The sequence below is a fragment of the Heterocephalus glaber genome, unplaced genomic scaffold (genome assembly GCF_053883595.1).
Source record: "Heterocephalus glaber isolate CG9 unplaced genomic scaffold, H.glaber_assembly_v1.0 deba00001072, whole genome shotgun sequence".
Classification (NCBI taxonomy): domain Eukaryota; kingdom Metazoa; phylum Chordata; class Mammalia; order Rodentia; family Bathyergidae; genus Heterocephalus; species Heterocephalus glaber.
The window spans coordinates 6,277,379-6,293,076 of record NW_028258189.1 but is presented as its reverse complement, the minus strand read 5'-3'; the positions used below and the strand labels follow the sequence as shown (position 1 = coordinate 6,293,076).

The following is a 15,698-nucleotide window of genomic DNA, read 5'->3' as shown; positions in this document are numbered from 1 at the left end:
GATGCAAACATTCAAACACGCATAACGCACAACCTCAGATTCCTCACCAAGCCAAGTAACGACAGAATCCCTCCCCAATACACCATGAAACTTATTGCATCCTTTAAAGACATACACAAATGCACGTTTCTGTAAACAGAGGAGAATGACTGATTTCTGGGGACAGATTAAGAAGGTCCATCTTAATTTCTATAGCATTTTATCACCAAACACATCATCCGCACCTACCACCCACGTTCATAGTACAAGAATCACTTTTCAGCCTCCCCAGGGGACGTCGTTTCCTTGACTATGAAATGACACAGGAGGCCACCTGATGGTGGTGAGCTTTTGCTTTTTAACTGCTAGAAAAAATGCAGTCAGTGATTGCCCATGCTTTCCTGCCTTTGGGAACATTCCAAGCATTTGAGTTGACATCCAACAACTTTCCCAGGGTTGGTTTCTTTACAGGGACGTCACAACTGTGCCATTCCGACCATCTTTCCAAACCCCAGGCTATGGAGTGGTGCGGTTTCTATTTGGGTTTGCATAATTGACAGCGCTATATTTAAAGGTGGGAAATCTATTATTATAAATCGCGAGTCTTTTCACTTTAGAATACAACTGAGACACCTAAACTTGCTAAGCAGACATGCTTTTCTTGTCATTACAACCACAGCAAGTCCCAAACTTAGTACAGTTGGGGACTTTCACAGATACGAGCTGACCTCGCATGTGGTATTTTTCTGCTTTACATTGCATATTTGGGTCAAAGGTGTGTAAGATGATGAAATGCTTTAGAAATTAAGGAGGGAGCTTCTTAGTCCATCCCCAGAAATGAGTTGTTTTACTGCCCTGCCTCCAGAAACAGATTTGTGTAGGTCTTTAAAGAATGCTATAAATTTTATGGTGTATTCAGGAGGGATGTTGTTATTCACGATGTTGGACTTCTGAACGAATTCTACTTCTGAACATTCTCCCAGAATGGAGCTCTTTGTGAGTCAGCGATTGACTGTATTGTGCACGGATCCAAATCCACCGTCGGCTGCTGCTGTCCCTCTTGATTTCGGGGCCTGGACGGGGAGAGGGCGCAAAGGCAGGGTATTCAGTCAGCTGATCTGAGGGGACACCAAACTGCCTCCTACGAACCACACAGAGAGAGGGGAAAGGTGACCAGCAAGTGAAGAATCGAGCTTGAAAGAGGAATCCAGTGAGATCAAAGCCCAAAGCCATCCATCGGTGAGAGTCGACTGAGAATCACGGTTGGGATCATTCGAATGGATGTAGACCAAGAGGAAGACTGGGCAGGGTTAGAGAAACACACACGGACGGAAATGGACTAGAAAGTCAGCTACTCGCTGGGTCCTGGGACCCAGAAAGTCCAGGTCCATCACCCCAGGCTTGATGGCGAGGAGCACCTGGACCAGGAGGAGCTGCCCATCGATGACCTTCAGCCTGGACGTCCGCACCTCCCCAGCATCAGCCCTGACCCGAAGCAAGGTAGACACGGACCCCAGCGACCTTTGCTTCATCACCGCTGTCAAAGAGCAGGACGGCTGCGGTCTGACTGCGGCCCTGGACAGCGTCCACGCCCAGGTTTTCCTGCTCCCTTTACAGAAATGGCCTTGGCAACGGGGCAAAGCAGTTCTTCATCTTCATTGCTCCACAAAAGTGTGTTACAATGGAAGGCTGAGTCAGGGAGATTGCAAGTCTGAGGCCAGCCTGGGCAACTAAGGGAGGTGTGTTAAACAAAAATCAAAGGGGCTAGGGATGTAGCTCAGGGGTAGGACATGCTCCTAGTGTGAGACTCTGGGTTTAATTCCTAGTGCTACACACACACGCACACACACACACATGCACACACACGCACGCACACACACACACACACACACACACAGAGATTATGTAGGCCATGCAGTTTCTATTCCCTCACGGCTATCCTGGTCGGTCCTCATCCTCTGCTATAAAAGGGTCCCCAATCTGCCACCTCTGGTTACCTCCTTGAACAAAATCCAGCTGAGTCCTGGACAGAAAGGTCACAGCCAGTCGCACAGGCTTGCTGTGTTTTCAATAGAAAGGATCCCCAAAGACTCCTGCATGAAGAAGTGGGATCAAGACAGGTGACCTAGTTATGGGACCATGAACTTCACCAAGTGGACAAATCCATTGGTGGATTTATGACACGGTAGCCTATTGGGAAGCAGCAGAAAGTTAGGGTGAGGGCTGTAACTGGAGGAAGTCAGTCACAGAGGGCATGGCCATGGGCACTCCCTCTCCCTCTCCCTACCTCCTCCTCTCCTTTTCCTTCTCCTCCCTCTTGTGCCCTAAAAGTCTCATATGTTCAGAGGCGGGGTTTCGTGAAGATGACTGGATCATCTCTTGGTGGATTACCCCACTCTTAACTTCCTTAGCCAAAATGGGCTATTAGGTGGCAGGGACAGCTTGCAGGAAGTAGGTCCTTGGGGACACAACCAGGAAAGGTGTATTCTTCTACCCAGCCCTTTCCTCTCTCTGGCTTTTTTCAACCTTTTTTGCTTCCTGGCCACCATGATGTGAGCATCTTTCTTCACCACACCTCTGTGCCATGATGTTCCTGCCTTGGGGCAGCCGACCATAGACTGAACCCCGAGACCAGTGGAGCAGCCGACCATGGACTGAACCCCCTGAGACCACTGGAGCAGCCAACCATGGACTGAATCCTCTGAGACCAGTGGAGCAGCCGACCATGGACTGAACCCCCTGAGACCACTGGAGCAGCTGACCATGGACTGACTGCTCTGAAACGATGAGCCCAAAGAAGCCTCTTCTCCTTTAAGCTGTGTATGTCAGATAATTCATCCCACAAGTCTTCCTCCTGGGGACACCACCTTCATGCCTAAGGGTTTATGACAAAGTACATGAACTCTGCCTGCGAGTATGGCATTGTAGCCCACACTACACATGCTCCACTGCCCTGGATGCTTGTATCTTGCATCCAACAGGCTGTGAGAAAGACACACAGGTATGTGCTTATCTCAACCCCATGTCTACTTGACTTGAGAGTCTAGAAATGCATACCGTTAAAGACAAGAGAGTGCTTGGGGAGAACGTCAGATAGCTTGATTCACAAAGCCAAGTCTACTAAATAACATAAGGATCTCAGCAACAGCATAGGGCAGCCTTGCAGGGGCTCATGGTGTGGGCCGCTTGAACGCTGAAGTGTGTTAACCCAGAAACTGTCCCACGTGGTTTCATGCTGAGGTGGCTGTAACCTACTTGAAGCAAGCCATGCTCAGTAAGGAAATTTATCACAGCGTTAACCATTTCTGTTGCAGACACAGCTCAACAAAAACAGAGGTTCTGCAGCTGGTGGAGCAGCAGGTCAGATGTTGGCAGAGGCCTGCAGCACTCAGGTTGTTAGGTGAGTGGGTGAAAACCTAAAATTCTGAACTGGCTGTCGAAGGAAAACCAATGGGTCCCAGGTGAATACAAGCACAGAGCCAGGCCACATCAAGATAGCAAGTTTTGAAATCCCAAAGCTTTCATCAAAGGCCTTGTCCAAACACGACAGGTAAGCTAGCATCCCAATATTTACCTAACAATCAAATCTGATTGGTAGCAGAACTCTAAATATCGACTTTTGCTCTAAATTCCTGTAAGACAGATGTGTAAGCAGGCAACTAGAAATACCCTTCTGACGGATTTTCTAAACGGCGTACAATAGTAGCTGTCATGTAATCAAATACAGGATGAAAAAAAGAATAAGTGAAAAGAATCACCACAGGAGAACCCCAATGTTTGGGTAGCTGGTCAGGCCCAAAGGTGTTTTTCCCAGTTCACCAGAATCTGGTGAGCGACAGGTCCTAAGTTATTCCCACCCCGGTTCTTTTATTTAACAAAACAACTGCAGGCCAAAATAGAAGGTGATGCTTTTCAAAGCTCAGAGCTGCCTGGGGGAAGAGTCTTCCCATGCCCAACTGGCCTGATGTGACCCTGAGTCTTGCTGATGTTATCATCCAAACCGTGAGCTTCACATAGCAACACCGGCAGAAGTGCACTGGGCCTCGCTGGATACATCTGCAGTCATTAAAATATTCAGAAATGCTGCATGCAGCCCGTGGGGAACAGCGCCGGGCTGAGGGCTCCCTCTAGCAAAGTCCTGGCTGGCCCGGTGGAAGGAAGGAGGAGAGGAAGAAGGGCAGGGATGCAGCTATCACAGGGAAGCAAGATCCTGCACTGCAGAATGAGAGGCCAGAGACAGCAAAGGGATCAAGGGATCTGGAAGTGACGGGGTGAGCGTGATGAATTACCCAGGGGGTGTCTGTTTGTTACTGATTCCCTCCACGTGGTAATTCGGAAGGCCCTAGGGAACACTTCCATGGGTGGTGGCAGGGGAGGTCTGCTTGGAGCTATTTGCTTAGTAGAGTCCATATAATTCAGATTTGGGTAATTTCCAGAGAGGGGGATCACACTTTCCCCCTTGCATCCCTTTACAACATTTGAGCTGTCGACAGGATGAAAAGAAAATCAATTCTCTAACCTGTTTTTTTTTTTTATTTTAGGCTAGGACTTGCTGTCTCTATGTCTGTGTGCCAAAGCTGTCCATGATACCAGTGATTATGCAGAGAGAGAGCTTTGAGAATTAGCCTGTTTCATTGTGCAAATTCAGCTACAGCAAGAACAGGGAGGCAATACTAATGACTGCAATACTAATATAAGAAAGATGCACAGGGCTTATGCAAGTTCTTCTTTTACACTGTCCCCAAGAGGCTGGTTTAATCAACACAAATCATCTGCCTAGAGGACCAAGAACGTGTATGATGAAGGCTCCATGCCTACGCAAGGCTGCAGAGCCATAACACGGGATCGTGTTTCCTCCTGCAAATGTCCTGACCCAGTGACGGGGCGAACCATGCATGGAATATGAGCATGAATTAAATCATTTCTGCTGAAATCAGGGAAGAAGACTGTGCTCCGGGTCTCAGCGAATGTCATCGAACTGCAGCTCAAGGCAAAAGAGTAAAAAGGAAAAGAAATATTGCACCCAAGGTCTCACAGGCAGCGGTGATTGGCTTCTCGAGACATCCAGTCTGACAATTATCTTAAATTAAATATGATCTCAACACAGGTGGCAGCAAAGCCAGAGAATTAATAAGGCTTCCTTGTGCCGTGGTGGAAAAATCGTATTTAGAAGACAAATGTGACAGGGTGTGTCAGCAGGGAGCGAGGGCACCCTCCAGGGAGACTCCGGGTATCTCCTCTGAGAGTCTGTGATGTCACCAATCCCTGTGATGAACGGGAGAGCAGCGACCACCTTCATCATGCCTACCACTGTCTCTCTGTCACCATCATCTTCACCATCATCATCACCATCATCATCATCATCATCATCATCATCATCATCATCATCATCATCATCATCATCATCATCATCACCACCACCAGAATCATCATATCATCACTACCACCTGTTCGGAGCCATTCTACATAACTTTTTGGAGAAAATCACTTCACAATTAAATTATGATCAGGTCGAGTTCTCCTGCCTACAGGCTGGCTAAGGCATGCTGAGACACAAGTCTGCTTTTGCCTCAGGTCACAGCTAAAAGCTCAATGGTCCCGTGATGCTGCGATGCTCAGGGGCAAGATTACATCAGCTGAAGACACCCTGGTCCCTTGAGAACAGAGGACTAATAGAAAGGCTCTACCTGGCAGGGACAAATTCCTAATCAGCATAAGTTCCTCATTGACCTAGGATCTTCATCAGCATAAGGTCCTCACCGTCCTAGGATTATCGTCACTCTCTGAGTCATCTATTACTCCCGATGAACCGAATAAAGAGGTGGCAAGCTCAGGGGGCCTTCGTCTTTGTTGCCCAGAGCAGCACTGATCAGGCCCAAAGCTCAGCATCTTCTCTAAGTCTCGTTCCCGTCTTAATTCTTTAATTTGCCATGTGCTGTCGTGGCTCACAGGAGACCAGGGTTCAGCGCAAGTGTTCTGGTAATGTCCCCTTTCCCTGTTCCCTACAACGATGACCATCATCATCATCATCACCATCACTATCATCCACACCCAACTTGTCATAGCAGCTGTCACTCACTAGGAGCCCGCAGTGGACCAGATGCGCCCTGAAACTGTACTCTCTTGGCCAGTATTTGTATGCCCGGAAGGACGCGCCAGAATCCACCATGGGGCTCGAGAAGTCAGGACATCCAGCGGTCCAGTGCGCGAGGCCAGAGAAAAGAAGAGACAGATGGGGCCTGGGAGAGAAAGGAAGTGAGGCTCCTCAGCTCAGCATGGCTCCCCAGAAGCCTGCTGTGCAAACTGAGAAGTCTGGGAGACAGGGTTTGGAGGGCCAGCTGAGCAGGAGGAGGAGGACCGGAAGCACGAGTCGGGAGTCAGCGCTGACAAGGGGCAGGGACACAAAAGGGCACTCTGCCCACACAGGCTGAAGCAGGAAGGCCAGGGCCTCTGACTGGAAGGCGGAGCCCACCAAGGCCCCAAGCAAGCATGGCAGTCACCAGGGAAGCAGTGGACGGCTCCAGGCCAGGGACGGGTATGAGCTGACAGGGGAAATGTCGCTGATCATGAATGAGGAACATGGGTAGGTGGTAGGCAGAGTTCTCAGTCACTGGACAGGAAGAAGGAGGGGGAGGTGGAGAACAAGGTCTAAAGTTGCACTGCCTGGGCTAGGATGCTAGCACCATGCATCCAAACAGGAAGATGCTGCCTTCAGTCTTGGGCATGCTGGGAAGAGAGAGAAGGCCCCGAGGGTGGAGTTTTGTGGAGCAAACATCAGTGTCAACCGGGACCACTGGCTGAGACCCAAGGTCCCAGGAGAGGTGCAGGGTGTGAGGCGCAGGGACACCTCACTGGTGAGGGAAAGCAGGACACACAGGGATGGTCAAGAAAGAGAGGCACGCACAAGGGTGTGCCAGTCAGCTGGGTGTGGTGGTGCACACCTGTCATCCCAGCGCTCTGAGAGGCTGAGGCAGGAGCACTCCAAGCGCATATTCAGTTTGGACAACTGAGCAACTTGGTGAGACTGTATCTGAAGAAAAAACTTTTCAGTCAAAATAATTTCTTTTATAAAACCGAGTACTACTCAGCCATAAAGAACGAGAAACTAGAGACATTTGCAGCTACGTGGATGCACATGGAGGCCATCCTCTTAAGTGAAATAAACAGGACACACATGTGTAAATACCGAATAGTTTCTCTTGTGAGAAACTGAGAGTGTAAATAAGGATACACACAGGGATGAAATGGCCTAATAACATATTTCTCGGATTGTGTTTCCATCGCGTGTCATGTGACTGTATCTAAATCTAAATTAGGGAGAAGCTTGGCTTAGTTGGAGTCTGCTAGCTAACTGGAGTTTTTTTCCAGATCGTTACTTGTTCAGCGTTGGTTTGGGGGATCTTTCTGAAACAAATCACATCCTCTGGTGTCTTGTTGGTGGGTGAGATGCTTTTTAAAGTTATATGGAAAAACGTTTAGGTGCTTTTCAGTTTTGTTTTGGTGGAGTTCTACTGTATTTGAATATTAGTGTCGTTTTTTTCCCCTTGGATTGTTCTTCTTTGAATGGTTTTAATTTTATGTGTGTGTGTTTGATAATAAAGTTATTTTAAAAATAACAAAATTTTTTTAAAGGCTGGGGATGCAGCTCAGAGCAGAGATCCTGGGTTCAATCCGTGTGACTGCCAAAAAAAGTTGTGGAAAACAGTTAGTGGGAGGAAAACCAAAGGACATGGAATCCTGAAGAGGTAGGGAAGGAACTGTATCTTTTACAACAGCCACTTAGAGCATTTCATGTAACATTTCTCTGGAGTAGCCACATAATTTTCCTCAGTCAGATCAGTGGGCTGTTATTTGATTGCTATGCCTTTCCAGCTAGATTATACATTCTATACGGGCAGGATTGCAGTTTTTTAAAAAAAAAAAATACACACTTAAAGTCCTCATAGCCTTGCACATACATCTGTGAACCTGCCAGTGGGGTTGTGGTGAGGGTTGGTGACTACTGATGCTATTTTAAAACTGTGATGAATTTTTATGGTTTAGGAGAAAACCAAAAAGCATGAGAAGAGCAGAGCAAACAGACCACTACTCCCTTACTACATCCACGGTAGGCATCACTAATCAATCACTGCATCCCTAGCTGCAGGATCATGCTTATGTCTAGGTGCTGGGCAGGTAGAATCAACCAACCTGAAGATCGGAAGTTCCTTTTATCATCCTTTCAACTTATGACCAAGGTGTGCAGAAAACCCCATGGCTGCTGCTACAAAACTAATTTCTTTAGAAGATGATTCATTCATAGATACTGGATCATCCTGAATGTTTTACTGTCATCTAGTGAGAGAAAAGTCCTTTCTTCTACAAGTAAATAAAGACATAGCTGAGTTGGAAGTAATTTTTGTAACAGGAAAATTTATCAAGTGGCCGATTTTGAGACAGAACTTCATCTTCTAGGCTAGTAAGCAGGACTGGTCCATCAGGTTGCTTTGCAAATTGCAAATTTGGGGATAAAACTGCATGGAACTCAGAGGGAGACTGGTGACTGTGGTTACCATTATAATTTAGATTGAAAAATGTCATCCCACGGGCTCCTGTGTCCAGAGCTGGGCTTTGGGAGGTGACTGGATCATGGGGCGCTGTGCTCGTCAGTGGATCATCATGGATGAGCTCCTGGTGAATGAGCTGTAGGAGGTGGGGCCTGGCTGGAGGTGGTCACTGGGCTGTGACCTGGAAGGGTGAGTTCTTGTCCCAGCTCCTCCCTTCTCTCTCTGCTTCCTGGTCACCATGATGTGAGCTTCTTTCCTCCTCCACTCCTGTCCACCATGATGCTCCTGCCTTGCAGCAGCCAACCACAGACTGAACCCTCTGAAACCATTGGAGCAGCCAACCATGGACTAAACCCCAAGACCATTGGAGCAGCTGATCATGGACTGAACCCTCTGAGACCACTGGAGCAGCTGACCATGGACTGAACCCCCCAGAACCATGAACCAAATTAAACCTCTCCTCCCTTAAGCTGTACATGTCAGGTATTTTGTCTCCCAGTGAGGAGAGAGCTGATGTTCACAGTCACAATGAATGCTATAAAGCAAGGACCAGAAACCTGGGATAAATGGCTACATGCTTCATAAAGTATATGGGTCACTTGATCCTTGTAAAAACTCTTTAGCTACATGGACCACATGCATGGACAAGAAGTAAATGAATGTGTGTGGCAGTGTTACTTGCAAAAACATGTTTTTTTGTTTTTGCAAAAGCATTTTGAAGGTAGGATTATGAAAGGGTCTGTAGTTTGAAGACTTTTGATCTAGACTATTCTGGGAGAGAATATACCCATCATAACTTTGAAATAATTCAGAGAAAATCAATAATACACAAGAATATTTTGATACGGAGATCTTCTGACTTTGGGAATTCTGACAAGATATTTTATCCATGAGCTCTAGCTCTGTTCACATCAATTTGAAACTAGTCTATTTTTTTTTCATGGGACACTGTTAGTCCAGGGGCAAGGTAATCAAACACTCAAGTCCACAATAAATATTTTTGCCCAAATGAAAACTGTAACTTTATTAGATACTCTTTCTTCTTTCTTGTTCAATAGCATACTAATATGCTCTTGGTTGCTATGTGAAATGAAGAATGAATCCTGATTTAAAGGATTTTCATTATTTCATTTTCTAAGGAAACTATTATCAGTAGTGTTTTTCCACTTCTCTATTCTGTCACCTTGTGTTTTATTTCTGCACAATCTTACTTCTTGGTTATCCTTACTTCCTAAATTTGTACTTTATTCCCTGAGATCCCATAATTTTAATTTGTTTTGTTTGTCATTTCCTGCCACTCCAAGAACTCAGAGCAGAATAAATCCTCTTTGTATTCTATCTTTATTCTACAGATAGTGACCTCTCGTTTATTCACATGCGTTCTTTGTAAAACATTTTGTTACTGCTATGGATTGTTTTTGTCCACATGCTTATGGGAAGAGAGCTCTCAAAACTCCAAAAGTGAAGAAACTATTAGAAATATGTCTTTGCAGTGGATTTTCTCGGGCTGACAACCCCAAGCCGCAGACTAAGTAATTTACAGAGAAAAGGGATGCTGCTGGCTCTGTGTTCTGGTTCAAAGACCAAATCTGGTGACAGTGCTGTCGACAGACAGGTCCCAAGGGGCCCAGGTGGCCCCAGGGAGAGAGACAGCACGAGGCTGCCCCACTGGCTTTCACAACAGGCCCGGCTTCAGATAACCCATTCACCGGCTAATCCACTAAAACTCTCATCGCATAAATGGATTAATCCTTCCCTGATGGCAAAGCCCTGTTCATCTCCCAAAGAACCCACCTGGCTGCCTTTCTTAGCATCTCACCATGGGGAAGCGTTCCAAAGGAGGCAAACTGTCCAGACCCCAGCACATCTCGTCTTGTGTGTTGTTCCACTGAATGCTATTTACGCACAACAGTATGTGCCGTCTATCCTAAGGGAGTTGTTTAATGTAAAGGAATGAAGCTCTACATGCACCAGCTCCACACGAGGAATATGCGATCATTACATACTGCAGGCACGCACTCATAAAACACATGAAAACTGCATTCGCAATATGCAATGCATCATAGAGTATTTGTATTTATAACATGCATAGTATGTGTATATAAATCGAATATGTACAATATGAACAACTTATGATGTGTTCATGGTATGTAGAAAAAATATTTAATAATATAAGTCACATTTATGGTAGGTATTTTGTTGTAAATACATTACTTATGTTTATAAAATATACATATTTATATGAGATAAATCATATATTTACAATATGTATAATTCATGATGTGTTTATGGCTAAGTGGAAAAGGAAATATTTAATAATGAAAATTGCATAATGTGTATTTTGTTATAAATATGTTACCTATATTTACAAAATACATATACATATAAGATAAATCGTATTCATAAAATATATTCATGTTTATAGTATGTAGAAAAAACGAGCATTTAATAATATAAATTGCATTTATAATATGCATTTTATTGTCAATATATTAATTATATTTATAACATATATTTATACAAGATAAGTCATTTATGATATATATTGCTTATGTTTATGATGTGTAGGAAAAAATAATATAAACTGCACTTAAATATGTTTTATTGTAAATACATGACATACTTATATATCATACCCAAAAGTTGCACAGTTATACATAATTATGATGACTGTAATCCAGTGGTACCTCGGTTGATAACCCTAATTCCTTCCACAATTCAGAAGTCCATGAACCCAGGCAGCACTGCCCACAGTATCTTTATGGAATGAATGTGGCTTAGATTATATTTTCATTCTATAATACACTTCATATATTTGTTCTACAATGTACTGTCAACATTCATATGCCATAAATAAACAGGAAATTCGAACATAAAAATATAAAGCACACGTTTTGTCTACAAAATTTACTGCATGCACATTAGTTCATCTGCATGCGGCTTATGTGACTGTACGCGAATACATTATGCTGCGTCCACTGGGTAGTGAGATGTTGGACAAAGGCACACAACACACTTCTATCTGCACCATGTTTTCCCTGCATCCTTTTTCACTTTGCTGGTCCTGGGTTGGGTCCTCATCCCAGGACTCCTTCCGCTACCCTGTTGGGGAGTGTGTGCCTCTGGCTGGAAGGAGGCACAGGAGGACCGGGGTCCCCCTCTGCCCGGACACCCTGCGCCGTGGCATTTGGACAGGGTTCCCAGGCCCACTCTCAGGACACACACAGGTTTGTTCCTTTCCTGTGGGGACCCAGCAAGCTGGGGTGGTGCCGGTGACCTAAAGATGGTCCTGATCCTCCAGGAGAGCAGGCCTGGGGTGCTGTGTGCATTCAGGACGGGCTCATGGTGCCTGTGCCTTTTGGCCTCAGTCCACAGACAAAAAGGAAGAGTCGCACATGCAAGACCCAGGAATCTCCCTCAGCTAAGAGAGTCATTCTTTCCCTCTTTTACAATATGCACTATTCCTTATCTGTTAAGTAGAGCATGCAACGTGAGCTGACAAACCACTGAATCATCTGCATAATTAACTTGTAAAACATCCCCAGCCCGCCTAGTGGGTGAGACCAAAAAATGTGAGCGGCCACGTTTGGAAAGCGGATCACAGGAAATCGCTTCCTTGATGTGCCCTGGGCGCTCCGGCACGTGGAGGGAAGCCAAGCCCTCTGCTTCCTCGAGTGGGAAAAGGTTAGAGTGTAAATACACTCAGTACACAAAGCAAGCATCCCTCTAGGAAACGAGCTCATGGGCCGTGCGGGCGTTCAGCATTTGCAGAACTGTAGAAGAAGGGATGTGTGGGAAGAGCCCCCTCGGACTCCCTTTGAGGCACCCTGAACCAGAATGTGGGGACCCCAAGGCACGGTGCTACCCTCTGCAAGGGTCGCATCTTACAACTTCAAAGCCAAATTCTACAGCACTACTGGGCATCAAAACAGACAAGGAATCCTGCCCCTCTTGCCAACGTGGGAAGGATTGGAAGCCATGAACTGAAATCAGGAAGTGCAGAAAGACAGGCACGGCATGATCTCACTCACATGTGGATTTTAAAAAGCTGACCTCAAAGAAGTTAGGGAGTGGTAACCAGTCCCTGTCTCTGAACAGCACGTTCAGCTATGAGCTCATGAATGGATGAATCCACCAAAGACCATGGGAAAAAGGGAGCCATATATGCTGATGGAAAGAATGTCAAACCATCATCTGCAATCCCACATTCACAGCTAAGGAATGGAAGCAACATAAATGCTCATGCATTGATGAGTGGATAAAGAGAACATGGCCCATACTCCTGATGGAATACTATGCAGCCATGAAAAGGGAAGGCATCCTGCCCTCTGCCATCGTGAGGGTGCAAGTGGGGATGTTAGAATGGATGAAACAAGGCAGGCACAGAATGACAAAGACTGCATGATGTCTCCTAGGTAGAACCTCTAAAATGCTGATTTCATAGAAGCTGAGAATAAAATGGTGGCTACGAGGGGCTGGGAACTGAGAGTGGGAATTTGAGAGCTACTGGATCCAAGGGTATAAAATCTTCAGTAGACGAGAGAAACAAGTTGAAGAGATTTTTCTGGACTACATGGTGGCCACCAGTGGTAGCAATATCCTGTATGCACGAAAATTGCTAAAAGGGAAAAGCTGAAGCATTCTCATCACAAGGAACCACGCTGTACCCAATGATGCAGACATTTCTGTGTCCATTCCCTGGTGTCAGGTATTGTCGATTTAAGGTACCAAGTTTCATACAGACAGCAAAGACTTCAAGATCTACTCCATAGCTCGGTGACCTTAGTTAGTGACAATATATGATACGGCATATTTCAAAATAACTCATAGCCAAAGAGTAGAAACAACCTCAGAGCCCATCAACTGGTGAGTGGACAAACAGAACACATTGCACTTATACCATGGACTATTATTCATCCATAAAAGAGGGAGCAGTCCCAGCCAAGTGCGCCTATAATCCCAGCTATTTGGGAGGCTGAGGCAGGAGGACTGCAAGTTCCAGGCCAGCCTGGACAATGCAGCGAGACCCCAACTCTAAATAAAAAGGGCTTGGGATGCAGCTCCGTGGCAGAGTGCTTGCTTAGCATGCACAAGGCCCTGGGTTCCACCCCCAGCACAGCAAAAAGAAAATAACAACAACAATAAAGTCCTGCCATTTGCAAGAACACAGGTGGACAGGTCTATCATTATGTGAAGGGAAATACGCCAGGCACAGAAAGACAAACGCTGCATGGCTTCCTTCAGGTGTGCAGCGTAAGGACTCAGATCCCAGGGAAGTAGAGAGCAGAGCCAATACTGGGGGCCGAGGGCAGCGAGAGGCTGCAGAACTGTACGATGCAAATGTGTGGGCATTTCATGTACAGCATACGGAGCCTGACTCACCACCTCACATTACCCACGGCAGTCTGCTGAGAGGGCAGATGTTACACACACATGCACGCGCACACACACAGGAACCATGGGATGCAGGTTGTTTCCAAACAACATCCCAATGCCCCTCGGCTTACGATGCAATTGCAGCCCAATAAACCCCACTGCAAGTTGCAAAGGTCACCAGCTGGAGGTGCGGAGAAGGCTCACAGCTACAGCTCAGCAGCGTGGCGGGACGGGGGACTGCACGCAGACCCAGCCATGGCTTAGAGCCAGGCACATGGGGGTCCACGCCTGACGCTCAGCCTCGCCTCACTGTGACAGCCGAGTCGCCAAAGCCTCAGCCAGAGGCCGAGTCTGCAAACAGGACGCCGACACCTCAGACGCATGCAGCAGGGGCAGATGGCACCATCCAGTTTCCAGGGAGCCCCACTGGCAGATCTCAGCCGACGCCCATTCCAGTTCGATTTCTATGAAGTCGAAAGCTACTGAGCAGATGTGCACAGCTGGCGGGGTCGCCAGGGCTGGAATCTACCTCCTGAGCCGCTCGGGACAGACTGCTCTCACCAGAGGGCGAGACCTAGCAGCGATCTGCTTGCCTCCCACTGCTGAACGGTACAAGTACAGCTGCCTCTTGGCCTGGGACCAGAAATCCCCAAGAGAAGAAAATGCAAAAAGCCAGGAGATCCACCTCCCAGATGTGCATCAGCGTACAAGTTCAACATCCAAGGGACAAATTCTGCACCTCGGTGATGAAGCTCACCTGGAATGGTCGCGTCAAGTTAGAGAGAGAGAGAGACACAGGAATGACAGGCATTACCTTTAGCATTCAGCATTTCCTCTCTTATTCTGCTCACCACTTCTTCAGCTCTGTCTTTGTTATTTCCAGCTACAAAGGAAAGAAAAGATACAAACAGGGTGAGGTCACCCAGAAGTAACTAAAAAAAAAATGTCTTTTTGTGGGGAGGAGAAGAGGATTTCGCAACAGGCCGTCATCTGGGGAAGAGCTTCCGGGGAGGACTGGACCCAGCCTCTTCAGACGCATTTTCCACAGCCCACACTGGTAAAAGGCACAAATGCCTCGGACACGGTGCTTTTAAATAAAGTCGGGGCACCTGGAGGTTTGCACCACACGTGAAAGCCAGGAATAGCTCCCACTTGGGAAGCTGAGCAGCCTGGACCAGAAATAGAATTCGCTAAGGAGTCTGCGATCCAAGGGCGGTGAACATGGACACAGTGGCTGTGCAGACACAGTCGGCCGATCCCACTGAGACAGGCGGGCACTTTTACACCTTTCTGCACAGCGTGGCCAGTCTCCAAACCTGCTTCCGGGAAGCCTCGGGAAGACACGGGGCCGGGATGCTTTGTGTGCAGGTAAAGGCCAGGGAATCTGGACTATGAGGGTTTCTGAGTTTTCTCTGATGCCCCCGGAAAGGGGCATGAGGGAAGAGGTGAGAGTCTGATGCTGCTGTAGATCATCGAATGTCCTCACTGTAAACTGAGGTATTTGGAAAACCTGCTGTGGAAATCCTGCCTTCTGCACACCAGAATACTCCTCAATATCTGGCCAGGAAGCCATGCATCTGGCCTGGGTGAACCCCCAAATCCCTGGGAGGTCAAGGGAAAATATATACTGTTACAGTTCGGATCTGAGATGCTTCCAAGATCGCTCTCTTAAAGACTCAATTCTCAGCTCCTAGTGCTATTGGACGACAGTGAATCCATGAGGAGTTGGAGCCAGAAGAAGCAAGTGGGGTCATTGGGGGTGAGGTCATAGAGGACATATTGGGACTCCACTTCCTC

The 15,698-nt window shown here is 46.8% G+C and overlaps 1 protein-coding gene across 4 annotated transcripts in view; it reads right to left on the bottom strand.

The window, feature by feature from the left end:
- Positions 1-15,698, bottom strand: part of Dhrsx (dehydrogenase/reductase X-linked) — a 123,797-nt gene that overhangs the window by 81,611 nt on the left and 26,488 nt on the right. For 3 of the 4 annotated variants that reach the window (XM_004867319.3, XM_087209958.1, XM_087209960.1), the window contains one exon: positions 14,716-14,784. The exons of the other annotated variant lie outside the window; for it this stretch is intronic. In XM_004867319.3, the coding sequence (XP_004867376.1) occupies positions 14,716-14,784 (69 nt within the window). The remainder of the gene's footprint in view (positions 1-14,715; positions 14,785-15,698) is intronic. 4 annotated transcript variants of the gene reach the window in all.